At 38.6% G+C, this 18,530-nt stretch overlaps 2 protein-coding genes across 4 annotated transcripts; one reads left to right on the plus strand and one right to left on the minus strand.

The window, feature by feature from the left end:
• Positions 1-1,692: 1,692 nt before the first annotated feature.
• LOC105262750 (uncharacterized) lies at positions 1,693-15,955 on the minus strand. The gene is made up of 3 exons (XM_011298499.1): positions 15,848-15,955; positions 15,683-15,743; positions 1,693-2,091 (listed from the first exon to the last, which is right to left on the minus strand). The coding sequence occupies exons 2-3, from the start codon at positions 15,698-15,700 to the stop codon at positions 1,783-1,785; spliced, it is 327 nt and encodes a 108-aa protein (XP_011296801.1). The 5' UTR covers positions 15,701-15,743; positions 15,848-15,955; the 3' UTR covers positions 1,693-1,782.
• rau (RA domain-containing protein rau) lies at positions 5,552-14,982 on the plus strand. Of its 3 annotated transcripts, XM_011298497.1 has the most exons (6): positions 5,552-5,961; positions 6,169-6,385; positions 12,698-12,954; positions 13,038-13,101; positions 13,187-13,435; positions 13,698-14,982. In XM_011298497.1, exons 2-6 carry the CDS (start codon positions 6,179-6,181, stop codon positions 14,085-14,087), a joined length of 1,167 nt encoding a protein of 388 aa, XP_011296799.1. In that variant the 5' UTR covers positions 5,552-5,961; positions 6,169-6,178; the 3' UTR covers positions 14,088-14,982. The 3 variants fall into 3 exon arrangements, with proteins under 3 accessions (XP_011296799.1, XP_011296798.1, XP_011296800.1); XM_011298496.1 differs by having other exon boundaries at positions 5,552-6,385; XM_011298498.1 differs by lacking the exons at positions 5,552-5,961; positions 6,169-6,385 and adding an exon at positions 10,826-11,147.
• Positions 15,956-18,530: the final 2,575 nt, after the last annotated feature.

An 18,530-nucleotide genomic window follows, 5' to 3' on the forward strand; every position in this document is an offset into this window, starting at 1 on the left:
ATGATACTATAACTCTCGATCAAAGTGCTCATATTGAAACTGTTTTAGATAAATTTAATATAATTGCTTATAATTCTGTGAGCACGTCTCGTCCAAACGAAATGAACAATACGATTTGAATACAGATTTGAATTCAAACGAAACCGTTGCCACCAGCTAAGCTTTTGGAGTTGAAAGCCGGAAAGAGCACAGGACAGAAATTAATGAAAACTTTTTAAGGACATGTAATATATTAGTTATTTAAGGGTATGGTTTGAGCAGGTTTTACTGAGTTTCCCTGTCTCCATGCAACAAATGTTGAACCCTATGTAGATGCCCGTGTCTATGAAGAAGACCGATAATTATTTAGATTAATAAAACGTTGATTAGTTGAATAATTTTTGAGTGGACGTAGTCGAATATTTGAGTACAGATCCTCCATTGCTGTCCAAAAACCACTCTACAGACATTCATGACGTATTGGAGAAAATAGTCCCAGAAAAAGGACTATTTTGCAATCGTTTCATTTCCACTTTCTAGAAGGGCTTAATGTTGAACATATGTTGAAATTCGAAAAAGGACTGTATTCTCGTGTCATAAACTTTAACTTTCATTCTTTCTTTTACCAGTCAGAATTTTGGCGTTTATGGTCATAGTCAGTCCTGGACAACTCTCATCTAGTGAAGACGTGCCTTCCTCGTGCTGATAAAGAATAGATTATTAAGTCTTAAACAGCTTCTTAGAAGTTATTCATTCTCTTGCACCGATATTCCAATAAGTTATGTTCGAATGTACAGCTTAAGTATAACAGCGAAATACATGTAGAAGAAATGAAAATGTAATAGCAGCATTTGCAGATATATTCTTATTTATATATTATTTACATTAACAAATCCAAACGACGCTTTTTACACACCATTATTTATATGCCAACGTCATTTTTCATCTGCAAATTGGTTTGGATTATTTGATAATAACTTTCATACATGAAGAGATCATACTCCGAAACACATCTTCATGGGGAAAAAATTCTCTGTTATTCTCGATTCAATGAAAAAAATTACTCAATTCCGAAGAGGTTAGGGCGGAAGAAGAGAAGACCAGAAGGAAGATGAGATACAGGAAGAGGAAAGGAAGGCAGGAAAAGAAAAGAAAAAAGAGAGGAAATGGAGATATTGAAACCGACGTGAGCCTTGTCAAGGACCCCAGACGGTAGCAAGGACCATAGTAGGCGAAGAGATAGCACAAAGGTGGAAAAACGACAGAAGTAGAGAAGCAGGTAAACAACCCAGCAGAGAGTTAAATAGAGAAAGAAGATCCGAGTAGAGTAGACCTGTCCCAATAGGAAGAGCGACCACGGAAGGAAAAGAGTAAGAACCAATAGAATGAGGAAAGGGAAGAAGAAAATACGAAAAAGAATAAGAAAGACTACGAAGAAAAAGAAAAAAAGTGGGAGGAGAGAGACATGGAAAAGCTGAAGGAATGGATGGAAAATCTGGAATCTGGTCTGAGGCAAGCATGGTGGACATTGAATCACTGATTAGAACAGAGCTGAATGAAAAGAGAGACAGGTGTGAAGACTGTGAGAGGAGGAGGAAGGAGAAACAGGAGGACCAGATGAGGGACTAGGTCAGAGACCTACAGGAAAGATTGAGACAGAGTGAAGAAATAAATGACGAGCTAGAAGGGGGGGGGGGGTAGAACTAGATCAGGAGAGAGGAAAATATGTCTATACTGAAGAAAAGGGCTCGGTTACGGACACGGATCATTCTTCTTCTTCTAATTTTTTAGATGGCACTGACTTCAAGTCTTGCGGCCAGGAGATAATATGTCTGGCTTCAATATAAAAGATACCGTGCTGGGCGGCGAATTTATGTATGGATCTCTGCTTGGCCAACTGGGGGTAGTTATCATCGGTAGAGGGATGTCTTCCTCTGCAGTTAATGCAGGAAGGATCTTGATCGGCTTTAGGATAAGGGGGGCCTGAGCGGAGGTTGTTAGGTTCAGCCTTGCCACAGTGATTGCAGGTTTCTTGACTTCTGCAGTGGGATTTGTAATGGTCAGAACGAAGGCGTTGGAGCATCTTTTAACTTGTGACGAATAGGGGCTGATCTGGAATCAAATGTTGTATAGGGCATATACCATATACTTGGCAAACGAAAAATTAATTATGCATCTTAATTTTTTTGCAGCTCGGGGAAAAAAATCCCTCCAACCGGACCTTAATCGTGTGGAATTTTAAACGCTCGATTCGATGGTTCGCACGACCTATCGCATCTCATTTATTGCTTTTGTGTCAACGCTAGAGCTCGAATCGCGAATACTAATGAAAGATGCAGTTAAAAATAACAGATGTCGGTTCATTCTCGGTATTAATTCAGTAGTCAAGTGGTAAACTGAGATAAGTTGAATTTTACAGTTTGTTGAATATCTGTTGATTCCGGGAACCATTACATTGAGTTTTTGGGAAAAAACGTCGTAAGAACTTTAATCAGCTGCAAAAAGTTCTATACTATTTTCAAAAAGCGCTTTTAAAACTTTTATGAACTTTTTAATTTAATTCTCAAAAGAATTAATCCGCTATAGAAAAAATATTCAAAAATAAAGAGGAATTCTAATGATTCAATTTAATACTGAGAGAGACAAGAAAATTTATTCGTATGTATCAAGCGAATGAATTTTGTCAGATAGTAAGTTTTTTTTTCCCAGTACAGTACATTGCTACTTATTTCAAATGAGATTTGAGAAAGATAAATACAGCATTTTCCTCTTACGCAATCGATTCACGGAAGCTATTAGCGGGCTTTTAATTAGCGGTTGTTTCACGCAAACAAGGGTGAAAAGTAAAACGCACGACCGCACCTATGGGTGAGGTCGTATTTTATTGATTCGATAGGATCCCCAAAGAGTATACGAAGATAAAAAAAAAATGAGCGAATGTAAAAGTCAGTATGAGTAGCAGTAATTAATTTTTTTTAAATAATCGTCTGCACCGTCTTCCAGAGGGTTTCCAGAAAATAGGGCTGTGTCAGACCTTCAACCACCATTAATACACATTACATGGCGCAATTTTATTTATGGAGGTGTTAACAGAGTCCAGGGAGTGGTGAAGATGAACAAAAAGAGTCTTGATGCCCAGCTGAGGTTGTGGCGGGATTTTTATCGGTGGAAATTCCGAGCGAGTTAGATCGGACAACACACCAGTGTTCAGAGGGCAGAAGGGAATTATATATGACCCCAGGGGCACCCTTTGGCTGCCCCACAAAGAGCGGTTTATTTTTTTGCGGGAATATCTTATCTCGGTAAATATTTCCCCCGAGTATTTACATTCGGTCCAATAAAAGCGGAGAGTTGGACTTTTGATGGGATTCATTGGAGGAAGGATAACCACGTGCGATCGCTCTTGATACGTTTATTCGTCGAGACTTATGTGTCCGGAGTTTTATCGCAATTAACTCAATGCCAATTCTCTGGCATCTTTGCTAATCTATTTTTTTATAAATACCATGAATTTTATTATTATGTAACATGCGTGAACTATTAATAAATCTAGACAAAAAGCCGATATAGCGCAATTGAAGAAAAATAAAAGAAAAAAGTACTGTAACGAAAATAGATTAATTCAAAAGATTCTATATCCTAAACCCACGGTATTAGTAAATCCAAAAAATGGATAGAAATATAACGGATACCACCGAAACGGATTTGAATGTGCAGGGGAACAGGAAGAGTGTAATCGAAGGAAAAAATGTGAAAAAAAAATTGGATGATTGGAATTCCCGCGGTGATACACAAGCATCGATTCGGCCGAGTGGACGCAGGTATCACCTTGCTACCTTCACGGATATATCATTTACTGATGGTCGTACTGAGTATGTAGCATTGACGAAAAACCAGTGTCCTATACACGTGTGTGTTCACTCGTCGCGAACGCAGGTGCATGTGGGCGATCCTCTCTGCGATTCCCCACACCCTTCGTTGTGTTGCTGCTTTTTTTTTAAATTTTTTCGTCGTTCTCTCGTTTTGTTGTCTACATACACGAATGGTACTTGTTGGTGGTGGTTTATTCGTGAAAGTTGGACTCATCGCGGTGTGGGAAAGTAACGCAATACCATGGGATCCACCTTTGGAGGAGCTGGACCGCGATTCCCTGTTGTCAAACTCCCACGAAGTTGGGAATATTCGAAGCTTTGGGAAACTCTTGCATTTATTCCGCAACTTTCCATTATTTTCAATCAAATGGACTCGATATTAATAATTTTTCCCACCAATTTCCATCAGTTATTGCTTTTGGAATTGAGATATTATTATTGTCTCTACCTAATTACATGAGGTTCACTAGTTCCACACTTTTTCCAAATCAATAACTTACGAGAAAATGCGGACAAATCAATTAATGAATTTCATATCTTGAGGAATAGTCAGGTAATTATCATTATTGAAGTCACTTGGTAGTTCATTAATTGAACGTTCAGATCATGAATACCGAGTGCTTCTCAAGCCCTGAATATTCATGGAACCGATTCCATTTTCATCTCCAATTCCCTTTGCAGATACCAGATCGACTAGGAATGCAGCCTGTCCTAATTACCCATCAAATCGTTAAATATTTCTCTCTCATTCTCACCAGATAAAAACCATGCAAACCGGGAACTCCATGACTCCCTTAAAGCGTCGAAACTTTTCAGTAATTCGCGTTTAATAAAATTAATCCGACAAAGGAAAAAGTCCCACATTCTGTAGTTAATAAACCACAGATATTTAAATAACTACACAGACTCTTCCTTGTCTCTAGAATTACGTCTCTGAAAGCGGTGATTCTTCTCATGTTCTTGATGCATCGTACTGATGCCGAACTTAAAGTACATAGAAATAGAACGGATTAGTTATTGTTAACAAATGGTTTGTTTTGGCGACTATTCAGCCTTCATAAATGTTCCTTCGTTAATAATTAAGAAATGTGTATTGACGATCTTCGATCGACAGGACATTCACCTTTCCAATGAATCATTTGACATTTACCAAAAGTTCAAAATTCAACGTATCTCCCTCCAACCTGCACTTGCCCCTGAATTATTTCATGAAAATTAATGAAAAATGAAGAAATACAAGTTAATTCCATCAGTGAATTCCGGATTCCCCTGAATTCCAAAATAGCAAAGAGAAAATAAGAACTAAAAATAGAAAAAATGCCGAATATTGAATTTCATTGTCAGAATTAAACCGATTAGATTCAATTACATGCAAAATAACTAGTGCGGGCAAGTGGTAATTAAAAAAAATAAAGGAATTAATTTTTTAATGTTGTAGTGACTGATCGTAGTGAGAAATAATTTGATGAGGTTTTATGGAGGTCTGAAATATTGGGCACAAAAGTGTGGGAGGGTAGACGAAGGTTTAGTCGGTGGCGCATAACACACGGTGTTCCTCGATTCCCTCTCTCTCGGGTGCCACACCGGACGTGGGCTGGCCCCTCTGGCCCCCACAAGCAAAACTCCAACCTAGTGGAGCTGAGAGGAAGAGAGACAGAATCTGTGGAACAACACAAGAGTGTCTGGTCGAAGGGGCCGACTAGTCGTGCCGCAGCTCCCGTGACGAAAGCATCGTCATTCTCAATCTCGTCATCGTCATTATCATCATTTCAATTATTCCTGTTAGTTTCATTATTCCCAACATCGAATTCCCAGTCCTCAAAATTTCATGCCTTCCATCCCACCCCCCGGAACCACTCTATTCCAAAAATTTTCCAAATATTCCCCCAAATCATCGCGTATTTTTCAGTGTACTCCACCCGAACATATCCAATGATCATCGATGGAGGCAATCGAGTGCAAGAGTGATCGAAAAAAATTGTCTCGCGTTGTAATTGACCGATGACTGTGTCGAGTAAAATAATAGTGCGGTGACTCGTCTCGGTAGTGACTCGACGCGGAATTCAATTGTGGTATTACCAGAGAATTTCTCCAGTGATTGCTACTCTAGGTGTGGCTTAAAATGAAATAATATTAAATATCACCCCCAGCCCCGAGAATTAGAGGTCCACGCACGTGCGGCTGCAGCCGTCACGCGCACCACTCATTAGCATTCTAATCCCGATTTACAATATCGTGTTGTCAACACTTATAGCGTCGAGGATCGACTTATCAGTCAGTTTTTTTTTTCTGAATTTTCCATTGGCGCCTGGTGCAGGTGATAAGGGATGCTGAAGCACGTATCGGTATCGCCATGGCGCAGTCGATCGGACAGCGTGAGTCTGGCGTCGAGCAGCGGTGATACGAGCAGTTGTGAAAGCGGAAGTCCAACCCCAAGTCACACACCACCACCCTCGAGGGCATCTTCTTGTGCATCGCTCGCACCACTCACTGCCCTCTCGAGTTTTTCACCTGCCGACACGGCGCCTCAACAGGTATATGCACTGATTTTTTTTCCCACATTTAGTGAATAGGGAAAATCCCCCGGAGAGGCGTAGAAATGAAATTCGTCATTGCACCCTCCAGACGGTATTTGTACCATTTTTTTTTGCGCCTGTCAAACACCACCGTGGGAAGATTCTTGTAGTCTCATATGTTTATGTATCATCTCGTGTGGCAAATGGAAAAGAAAAAAACATTTACCAACGCAACAGACACTGGCCCACACATGTCACCATATTTTTCAACTTGTTTTTTATAATCAAATATCCTTTTTTTTTGTTTATTTCCTTCTCCGAACACTTGAGGGCCGATAACCGCCTCGTATTATGCGGCGGTGTTGATAAGAGATAAAAATAGCGTGCAGTTAAGTCACTCGGATGGGTTTGATGGGAAATAAAAGAGTCTGGCGGAGAAATAAAAGAGATAATGAATGAAATGGGACTGAATTGGTTTAACCGGCTGGAGGAATTTTCCGGTTGTGCTTCCTCGGGGCAATTACATCGACGGCCTCTGACTTCCGTCGTGGCGTCCACTACGGGTTACTTCCGGTCCTCGAGATGTCGGAGAGACGAGTCGGGGCCCATCTGTCGATGGGGGAGACATTCTCCAGAGAGGCCGTACATCCTGCGGGCTCGCGTGCGCGTGCCCGGGATCAGGGCAATATAATCAAGGGAGGAATTTAAATCACGACGGTATGTCTTCTCCGTGGGTTCGATTACCGTCAGGAATTTCGGAGATTGCAGACCTTCAAGTCGTTTCCTGGGTCTTCCTTAAGTATTGCCCGCATAAATCGGATTTCTTTGGGAGAAATCATGTTTTCATGGTTTTTCAACATCAATGAGCAATTTATTATTTATATTTTTGGATAGCTTCTTAATTAAAATTCAATTGAAATCATTGGAACTAGAATTGAAAATTCAGACGATGAATTTGTAACTGAAATTTCAAGAAATGTCAAGAAAAGAAAAATCAAGTGATCAAGAAAATAGAATTGATATTCGCAGTATATCTCATGGGTAATTCTAAGCATTTAATCTGTTATTTGAGGATTTGTGAAGTAAATTCAGCTCTCCAACGTAAACACAGCGAAATTCTCGAAATAGTTTGGAATTTTTAAACAGTTCTGCGGAAATGTAGAAACTGGAAAACATCCTGGGGGAATTGTTTCACGGTTTACGTTTCTCGTTTTGTTTTTGCGAAAAAAAAGCGGAGTGGTATTGCCATCTGGCATCAAGGCCCTTCTGTACCGTGTAATTGCGTCAAAACCGCCAACAGATGCATCACGTTTGAGCGGTCAACGACGTGCCAAACCCCCGAAAGTGCAATTGCTGCTGTTGAAGTATTTTTTTGATGAAGAGGAGTTCAATGAGAGAGAATTCGGATCGATGGGAGAAATAGCGTGATGACGGGTTCGCGGTTGCGAATGCCGGGGGTAACAATGAATAGAAAGCCTTTGGGAATTTGGTTATAAAGAAGAATCGAGTTCCGCGGTTTTTCTCTGCATCACGCAACATCCATAGCACACGGCTTCTCAATTTCCGTTCAGAATATTTCAACGATGTACACATTATTACAATTTATTTTTTATGTTAGTTATCTTTGATTTTTCAACACTGAGCACCCGAATGAGGTTGAATTACTCAATTATTTCTGGAATTTGTTTAAGTTACCTTCGGTTGACAAATTAACTTTAATAAATTTTAATAATCTTTAATAAACTTGAATTAACTTTGACACTGTCGAATATCTTCCTCGGATCATTGATACGACTAACTGAAATGATAAGCGCACAACTATGGATTTTGAGAAAGATCTTGAATTGATAATTGATAAAAAGGTAAATTTTGATTTACGATGATGACTTCATTGGTTTTATTACTCGATTGTTGTTGGTGGTTTTGAACAATTTAAATTATTCGTCTTCATATCCGATTCAAGGGCAATCTGTCTCGCGCGCGGCTCGCGATCTATTGACACTTGGTCAAGTGATGTTAAATGATGAGGTTAATTGATCTACTAAGCAGCAAGTGTACGCGTACGGCCTATTTTCGGATCGATTTTCTTCCCTCTGTTTCCAAGCCCGACGCACTGGAAAATCGGATAATTAAGGGTTTAAGTTCCGTTGCAGGAGGCAATTAGGAAATTGAGACGAGGGTTAATTGCTCGGGATTATTCCCCCCCCGTTGGGAGGAATGTTTGTTACGATATAGAGACGGAGGTGGGGCCAACAGAATCCTCAGCATACCCCATATGCCGATGAAACCCTAACATTCAGAGGAAGTTGATTTAATTTGAGGTGGAAATCATTTTTCGGGAATATCTTGTAATGTAAACCTGATAGCGAAGTATTTGCGCACTGATTAATTCCTCAGCGATGATTCAGGATGGATTACTCAGATAAATGACGAAACAAAGAAAATATACAATCAACCCACGAAAACTAGCTTTCTAAATCTCAAAAATTGATAATTACTTTAATTAGAATGAAGATAGGCTTGTAACTATAATGGACACGGCGTTTCCTGTTCCCATCAAATGTCCTGAAAACTCGAAGGAAATTCAAGCCTCAGCTTTCTACAACAATCCTACAACGAAGACCTAGAAAAAATCGCCAAATATTCATTCACTTGAGACAATATCTATTTTGAAGGAAATTTGTTTTTTTTTTCTTGAGAAAACTATAAAGATTTTGATCATTTACGGACTACCGATCACTCGCCGAAGCTTTAACATCATATACTTAGGTATATGATGACTTTCTAGAGTAATAAAATAGTCATAACTGAAGTCTAATGAGGATTCCCTGTGAATGACTGGACACGTGACTAAGAAAGCAAATTATTTCTCGAAGTAATTATAATATATATACAAACATTTTTTAATGTATGTATGTAATTGCAATGAAAGCACATACATGAAGACTGCGCGTATATATCGTTATAGAGACAATTTACCAAAGGCATCTTCAAAATTTCCAAAAATATTGCAATTTCCACCAGATTCCCTCATCTGCGAGAATAACAGAATAAAAATTGCATGACCAATACCCAACAACAACACAACACATAACATGGTTACAACACGTCAGGATCCATTTAGCTACAAATTTATCTCCGTGTGATACCGAGAACAAAGGTGTCTCACGCAGATGCGTCATCTGCTCGTTAAACCGACGCGAAAACACGACGAAGAAAAAAATATTGAAGCGAATTTTCCTTAATTAGTGTGGCCAGCTGTCGAAACACTTGATATTTGATATAAAAATCGGGAAAAGAGAATTACGGTGCCCGCATGGTATCGACGACAAAGCCCGAGGTAGAAAGGCGTCAGGGCAGCCGGATGCTCATTCACACGTACAACGGGGTACAACGAGAAATAAAATAAAAAAATCCACCAATAGGACACGTTTTTGTATCCCCATGTGTGTAAATATCGTGTGGAGGGCGCGTGCGATAGGAAAATAAAAAGGGAAATACATAACATGATGTTGAGGACACACCATTGGATCGTTTGAAACAATCAGCCTCTGGGCTGCTGGCGCTCATGCACCAGTCATGAGGAGGAAGAAGCAATTAAGCCGAGTCGTATCCGTTTGTTGGGATGACGCTTTGAATTGTAGGAGAGTACCATAAGTACATCGGTATTACCCCGATATATCCAGGCCCTTTCCAACATCTGCTAGCATTTCCTCTCGTCCGCACGCGCCGGCTACGACAGGATGTGCGCTCTAGAGAAGGGAAACACCTTTGTTTCCTTCTTCAGAAACACATCAAACCCGATGCTCTCCTCGTCGTGTAAATCATCAGTTGCCAGCTCCAGTCGTACCACGGAGATACGCATTTTCCATGATTTTACTAGTCATTCTTGAATAATCAGTGCTGAGGAAATTGTCAGATTGTCATTGCATTGATCAGGAGTGTGGCTTCCTCACCATTGTATTTTTCTATTGTCTGGGAATTGTTGACTAGTCATTTTCAAGAGAGTCTTTCAAATTTGCTCAACAATTGTTACGCGAGTTATTAAGAGTCAAGAAAATTTCTGAAATTACATTTATTACATTATATTCAATGCTTACTCAATGTTTACTCGGAATTGAATCTGGGAATATAGGAATTTCAAATGACCTTATCAGCTATTGCAAAACCCGAAGTATTAATTCAAATTTAACAAATTCCACAATATTACCCATGAAATTCAGTAGAAGTCATTGAATAATCCGTGGCCTTCACGAAATACCGAAAGTTTTCCCCAATGACTTCCGAAAAAAATCCAAAAAAAGGAATTGCGCGATGTTTGCAGCGATTGCGTATAAGCGGATTGACGATCGAACAGTCATATATGGTTTCATCGTGGGTTTAATCGACTCGAATGATTGGCCAACGGAAATAATCCCAGGATGTCACAGTGCACCTCGGCGCCGCTCATTATGTAAACCGGGTCGTGTGACAGGCTTACAAAGAAGTCGAGGGTGAACGAAAGAGTTTGATTAATCCAAAGTTTCATTTCCTATCTCTCGTTTTGCCGAATGGCTAGGTGAAAAAAAATTCTCGTGCGAAATATCCATTCGCCACACAACGAGGCGTTATAATATTCCGGGATACAAACAAGACAATAATAATTTCCTCAGCAGCTCCCAGGCTTTCTCATGAACACCGAGACACGTTGACGATGCCCATTGTCTTTCACAGACTTGGAGACGAGAGAGGGATTAATGAGACGCGAGGAGAGCCGAGTGATTTCATCCGGGAAAGCGTGGTTTTTATTTTTAATTTGTTATGAGTGCTTTCGAAAGTAAGAAGATGATCTATGATTTAATTGTGTATTGGTATTGTTGCGTGTCAAGTGACGTTTACTCTACACCAGCTTCGGGTTTAATCTGCGTCAGCATTTATTGAAACTCCCCCTTTGTGTATATTAATATCATTTGGGCCATGCGACACCGGTGTCGCAGTGTCAGGACTTTTATTCCATTATCTTATCATTGAAAAGGGAGTAGAATTCGTCTTCAGGGGATTTTTATTTCGAGAGAGTTACAGCAAGAATTCAAAGAGGACTACTAACATTACCGGATCTCGTCTCAATATCGGAAAAATTCAGTGAAATTTTTTACGAAGATTTCAGAATTGTCGATTATAATCGGTTTAGGAATCAATCCCTGCGGATTAGGGATGTGTCTCTGGAGCGAATTAATTCTTCTCTTTGTGGTTGTGATAGCGTGACGCACGGCGTCATTGCAGTGGCAATTAATTCAATTTGAACAAGTGAACAAGGAGAGTACGCGTTCGCACGAACTACTTTTTGCCATCATTTTTTTATACTGGTCTATTTTGCCGCAGTGATGCGCACTCGGAAATGTACAATTTTAATCAACCTCGTTTTTCGGTATTCCGCTTTTTCCGATTCAATTATGTAGGGTAATGGTTGTGGTTTTCCCAGGGCGCATTTCAGGCTTAGATGTGGATTAATGGGGAATAGGATCTATTTTTTAAAAGTCCATTAAGTTGAACCATTTTTATTTATTTTTTTAACCTTAAATTCAGATGCCCAAAACGCATCTCAAAGTGTTAGTACTAATGTTATAAAATTTCTATTGAAATCTTTAATAATTCATAATATTATTATTAAATCGAGATCAATTATTCCATTTTCTTAAAACTGAACATTTCCTGTTTAAAATCAACAATTTATTCCTCTGAGGGATTACAGGTCTTTTTCTGGAATATTTATTGGAAAGTTCAAAACAATGCAATATGCTTGACAAATCGTTATTGAATTGGGGCTGGGACTGTCTCTCGAGCACTGAAAAATTAGTTTACCGGAAATAGATCTGGGTTTGGGGTATTTTAGGAGACACCAGCCGGTGGGGATATTAGGCCCTCGACGAATGGGCACGGGACAGCCGGGAAATTGGGGAAAGGATGTGACTGCACGTGCTACCCGGTGATCACCCGAGAGTGTCTTCTCGAAATCGTACGACTAGCTTCTTGGCATTTTTTTCAAGCATTTTTTTGGGCTCTTGGTGCTTCCGTTTTTATTTTTATGAGGGTGCCGCGTTAACCCATTACCACGTGCGACAGATTGTCATCGAGGGAGACTTGGTAATTTTTGGAAATTACATTGAGAAGAAAAATGGAATTTCTATAAGTCTGGTTTCTCATTTTTTATTCTATTTTTCTATTTTCGATTTGTAATTTTAATTAAGAATGAATTAATACGTATTGAAATTTTATAATTCATGATTTTATTATCGATTTTTAATAGAATGAATTTATTTTTAATGTTTGGTTTTTGGTGATCGGTTTCAGACGACAATTAAGGTATACGCAAACTGCCTGCGGCCTGACATCGAGTATAAAACCCTGTCGATCACTTATAAAACTACGTGTCGTGAGGTTGTTGAAAATTTGTTGAACAAGTACAGAATGCGACACCGTGATCCCCGGCTTTTTTATTTGACGATGGAGGTGACGGTCAGGAGAGCCAACGTAAGGACTATTTTGCCACTTGACGAGGATGCAAGACCTGCAGTTTTGCAGTCGTGTCATCCGAGAGGCGATTCGAGGTAACATGGGTTAATGTTCGACATTAACTAAATTTCTGGCGCTTGTCCGAACTCGGGGTTTAAATATCTTTTTTTTTTTTCAGATTTTCCCTGCAGACGAGGCGAGGAGGACTCGTGAAAATTTACGACAGCGCGCTCATGTCCGGGGTAAGTTCGACAAAATCGAGAAGAATAATATAACTTTCATAATTAATGGATGAAAATTTTAATTTGATAATAAATATCATTCCAGTCCAAGTACAAAAGCCTCTTGATCTCGGAGCGGACATCTGTCGATGAATTAATTCAGATGCTGCTGAGTTGCTACAACTCCACCGAGAGGGTCGAGCAGTTTTCTCTTTACGAGGTCAGTGAGGGTGAGGAGTACCAAAGAAAATTGCATCCTGATGATTCACCCCTCAAAGTTACCCAGAAGTGGACAAGTGTGGATAGACACCTGCGTATCAGGCGAAATCCAGATTACAACCCACACAGGAGAAAGGTGAGTTGAATTCCAGATTATGGCGTTGTTGAGTAACCGCATTCCGATCTCATCGAGATTTATCTCTATATATCATTCGATAAATATCCCGGGAACGGGTGTTTACGGGAACAATTGTTCTACGAGCTTTGCTTGATGATGTAACCCATCGGATTGAATCGAATTGATCATCCAATTTTTCTTTTCAATTGAGTATTTTATGGAAAAAGTACGAGACTGGGATATTTTGAAGAAAACATTGCAATCTGGTTTTTTTTCTCAGAGTATGTGGGCATCGGAGACGACAATAAGTGCAGCCCTGTCCCGATTGAACATCCACAACAATCATCGTCTCCATCATCTGTCCCAGCAATCCCTAAATGACGCCAATCCCCCGCCAACAGCCAGCACAAACAATGCCCACTGTATGTTACTAAGACAGTGCCCCAAGCACAAGAGTAATCGACACATGCACAATCACACGTACAATTCAATTCAGAGTATCGGACTATCGGGATCAACGAGTCAGCAGCAGGACTGCGGTACAAGCGTTGTTCCACGTGTTACGAAATTATCTGGTCTAATGCCACAGAGTTTACCTTCAACGCCATTGACGTCCAAGCATCTCGCAACACCGGGATATGCGGATTATGAAAATTATCTGTACATATGATAGCGTAATGAGGTCTTTATACACTTCCAGGTATCGTTTTAAAACTGCCTACCCAATCGTATGTTCGATTACTTTTCTGCAATCGTATCATGACTTTTTCTGGACAGTCTTACTGGGATTTCCAGTTTCTATTGAGTAACGATGGCTAGTAAGAAGTGGAGGAGTTTATTGTGTTAATTGATAAGGAAATGAGACAAAAATGTACCAAAGGTAGCTGTTTACTGTATACTAAAAACAGGCAGCGTATTATTGAACTGTAGAATTAATTAATTTTAAGGAATTGTAAGATGTTGATGTTTCACGCTCGTGGCACGAATCCCGGAAGTAAGTGTAACATGGGATATTTCGAGTTTTTTTCGGAGGAAAATTCAGTTCACTAATTCAGTTAACGATATTCAAATGAATTTTCTCTTTTTTTTCGTAAATGCTGATTTATGTGTAAGCCTATTGGTTTGTCGTAAAAACATTAGAAGACTTTTTTGCTGGAAATTGAATTTCTTGTAACAAAGATTTTTTGATATTTCCTTCTAAAATTGATAGTTTTTAAGATATATCTATGTTCACAAAAATATTGAAAATAGTCATTGAAGCTCGTTGGAATTCTGACTTTGGATGGACGAATGAATTTTCCTCCGTTGGCACTTGTAAAATTACTCTTTGATGTACATAAGCAACGGTTCCTTATTTATTCTCGAAAATGATAACTTTAATTGTGTTATTCGAGGCAAATGTGTTTATTTGAGTCAATCGAAGTTGAGTAATTGTCGGTGCAGTGTTCAATTTTTTACGTGGAATCTTTATCCAAGTATTTAGAGTCTTGAATGAATCCTTCTTTTTTCTATGGCTTTATGACTTCACCAACAAATAAATGGAGAAATAAATAATGTGACTTGGACAAGGGAAGCTCATTTCTTCAGCCCATTCACATAATATAGCACTACTTGGTAGGATCGTAAAACAGTCACCGATAGTCCGAAAATAGCACATGCACCTGCGCTCTTGGATATTAGAAATAAAATGCGTAAGCACTCACCAGCTCCAGTGTTTGGTTCCAGTTTCCATTAGAAGATATATCTAGATTTTTTCGGCTCTAATGGAGAGGGACAGAGGAAAAGCAGGTAAGACAGCATCGTAAATCCACCCAGATGAAATAATTATTGAAAATCACTTTCAATTGTCTGGTAGTCACTCACAAATCCCCCACACCTTCATTAAACTCAAAATTAGGAATGCATAATTGTTAACACAAATGACGCCATTTTAAAAACGCTGGAATCCAGCGAGATTTTCGTAATTTAAATTTTTTAGTGCCATCAGCCATGAAAAATTAATTAATTCGTTAGTTTGGGTTAATTAATGGCTATTAATTAAAACCGGCTCGCCATCACTCACTATTATTATCAATAAATTCAAGCAATATCATATGAAGCCATGAGCAATTACAAAATTGTGAAGGTTTTCCCTTTTCCGCTAAAGTGGTTAATGATTTCGCCCGTTTGTGTATGAAAAAAAGTTGAAGGTTAATTAAATATGTTAACCACGGTTATATAATTAATTATCATTTTTTTATATCCCCTGCTTAACACAAATGTTACCTCGTATTGAACGATCATCACTCATAACTGTTTTGTTCCGTACATTTTTTCCTCTTTATTCCTGAAAATTCGAGAGGATTGAGCCCGTGAGACAATGAAAATGATGTTTTTTTTCAAGTAAAAACAATTTGTCACGTAATAATATTATTCCTTGTCGTTGTTTACCTCCCAAACTGCTATTCAATCCCCACGGAATCAATATTCAATTCCGCAAGTGTAACTCAATAGTTTTTATGTCTTTTTTTTCATTTTTTGTGATTGTGACACGGGAGATTAGGCGGGAACGCGGAAACAACTGCGTGCGCATCCCCTCTTGCCGCGCACAATGGCGAAGCGCATGCGTATGCCGCGCTTTTGTATCACACGACGCCGCCGGGGGAGAGGAATTGCAATAACAAACAAAAGACGATCACTCGGTGTTTACAAGTGGTTTGTTCCTCTAAAAATGTGAAATAACACGTGGACAATGGTTTTGAATATGGATTTTTTTTTAATATTGAGTGATATTGAGTGAGTACAATAACAGGACGAGTCAGAATTTACTGATGGGTGACCCGATGTCGAGGGAAAAGTGATAAAAATTTTCCGGATCAATTAGCAGTCAAGTGATTCTCATCTCAACGATTATCTATCGCAGTTGGAACATTTGAGTGATGCATGGGCGTGGAGTGAGTACTGAATTAACATCTGTATGTTATTGTTAATTGGGAATAGTTAAATATTAATTAGAGATTGAGGGGGCTATGGCATTCGAGACGATTAAGCGGTCTGTTCAAAACTATCTGGCGGGGTGTCATGATTTTTGAATGCTGCGAACACATTTAGGAATTAGCGACGGCTATCGATTATTCTGATTATCGGTGTTTAGTTGGGTTTTTATCGATCTTCTCGAGGTTTCGTGGTCCATCGATTCCGGGAATCGGGTAAATCCCCTGGTGTGATATATTTACATGATTTCTCGACAAGAAATTCGTGCTAGAATTACACGTTGGCACGTCACCCTCAGAAATCAATGGTAAAGACCCCGGGTTTTCGTTTCACTTCAGACGGAAAAAAATGTTTGACGAATAATTACGCAATGTCACGTACCACGCACATGTTTCGAAAAACGTGTCGGAGGAAGCCGCCCCGGGGGGTAATTATGCTTGGAAAAGGCTCCAAGTTCCATAAATCTCAAAATAATTCATGATCCATTGGATTTAAAAAAACGTGGAAAACAAAATAATCAACTAAATAAATAGCGTTAGATAACCATATGATTTTAATAACTCGTTAATCACTGGAGAATAGTAGGAAAAATGAAGGATCTTTTAGTTCTTCAACAATTGATACCACAAGAATACAAGGGAATTAATTATATATAATATTTTTTTTAATCGTTTTCATTTACTTTAGGATTCAAAGGATAACATCACAGCATTATCAACATTGAAACAAACGTGACAATCGCATTCTCCGATTTTCCTGCACCGATCACTTCATCATTATGTTTCATCTTATTTATGAAATTAATAAATTCAAGCAATGAACAAGAGATGAGGTAAAATCACTACTTTTGGCGATTTCCTTGCGAATGATGGAGTGAAACTTGAGTTGCTATTTCTCACTAGGTATTTAGGTACTTTTGTTAGAAAAACATTTTAAGAAATTGAGCGGAGAGTCTCTAAAATTCGATAATCAAATGTTAAAGTCTAATAAATCGGATTTAACAATTCATTTAAATATTCATTGATCTTTAAAACTATCAATATTAGAAGAAAATATGGAAGGACCTTTTTTTATCGAAAATTTAATAAGCCATAACAAAGTCTTGTTATGCTTTCACTAGAAATCAATAGTTTAGGAGATGAATCGATTATTAACGAAATTATTAAATTCGATTTATCCAACTCGGTCGTGATACATTTTTTTTTTAATTCAGAAATTGATTAATCGAGGAATTTTTTTGTGAATCCCATCATCAGAGTTAGAAAACAGTTGTTTCGTCGGATTTTGTTCGAATTGTCAGCTGCAGGTTTTCATCGCCATTTCAATCTATAGATTGCTTATTTCTATAGAGATTCTTCGAGTCGCTTCAGCGGACTTTATGATTTTGTGGTAATTACTCTATTTAATTGATGAATTTATTATGGAGAAGACTATGAGCCTCGGTATTGACTCAGTAAAAAGAATTACAGGTTTCCAATCGTCGGGGGTCAATAATTTGTATGAAATGTGAAAAAATAAACATGGATAAGTCGATATTTCTCGTCTTCATCCAAATTTGGAATTTATTCTCACTGATTCGAATCGGCCGATTTTATCCCTCGATTGGTCGACTCTACTTAACAATAACGGGAAGAATAATATTAGCGGCAAAAAATGTCAATCGGCCCAGTGGCCGATTAGGATTTAATTGGAGTTTTATCAGTATAAAACTCCAATTAAATCCTAAACCGTACGTTAATTCAAATTTAATCAACATCTCGTAGTAAAAATCCATCACTCGCAATTTAATTGTTTCGGTCCGATAATTAGAACGCTCTCTGAGAATTGATTTGATAAGGACAGTAAAAAGGCCCAGAACCCCTAGGGAACCAATGAATCGCTAAAATCTGTTTATCCATATCTCCCATATTCTCACTGAAAAATAAATGAAAGTATTCCTCGATCACACCTCTAATTTATCATTGGACTTTCAATCAGGGTTTTGTTCAAATAATTGATAGACTGGCACCTCGCAGCAGTCAAACGTTTTTTTTTTTTTACTTGAAGTTGAATTATTATTATTTCTTAAATCTCATTCAATACTCTCAATTCTTACATTATTTACAATAGCTTCGATACAATAGGTTTCTGATGCTAAAAT

This window comes from Fopius arisanus, unplaced genomic scaffold (genome assembly GCF_000806365.1).
Source record: "Fopius arisanus strain USDA-PBARC FA_bdor unplaced genomic scaffold, ASM80636v1 scaffold00011, whole genome shotgun sequence".
Lineage (NCBI taxonomy): Eukaryota > Metazoa > Arthropoda > Insecta > Hymenoptera > Braconidae > Fopius > Fopius arisanus.

Bases quoted from the DNA above. Each gene is read 5' to 3' on its own strand.
- rau (XM_011298496.1), top strand. From the start codon at position 6,179: ATGCTGAAGCACGTATCGGTATCGCCATGGCGCAGTCGATCGGACAGC. The intron at 6,386-12,697 runs GTATATGCACTG...GATCGGTTTCAG, and splicing joins CCGACACGGCGCCTCAACAG to ACGACAATTAAGGTATACGC. The intron at 13,436-13,697 runs GTGAGTTGAATT...TTTTTTTCTCAG, and splicing joins ACAACCCACACAGGAGAAAG to AGTATGTGGGCATCGGAGAC.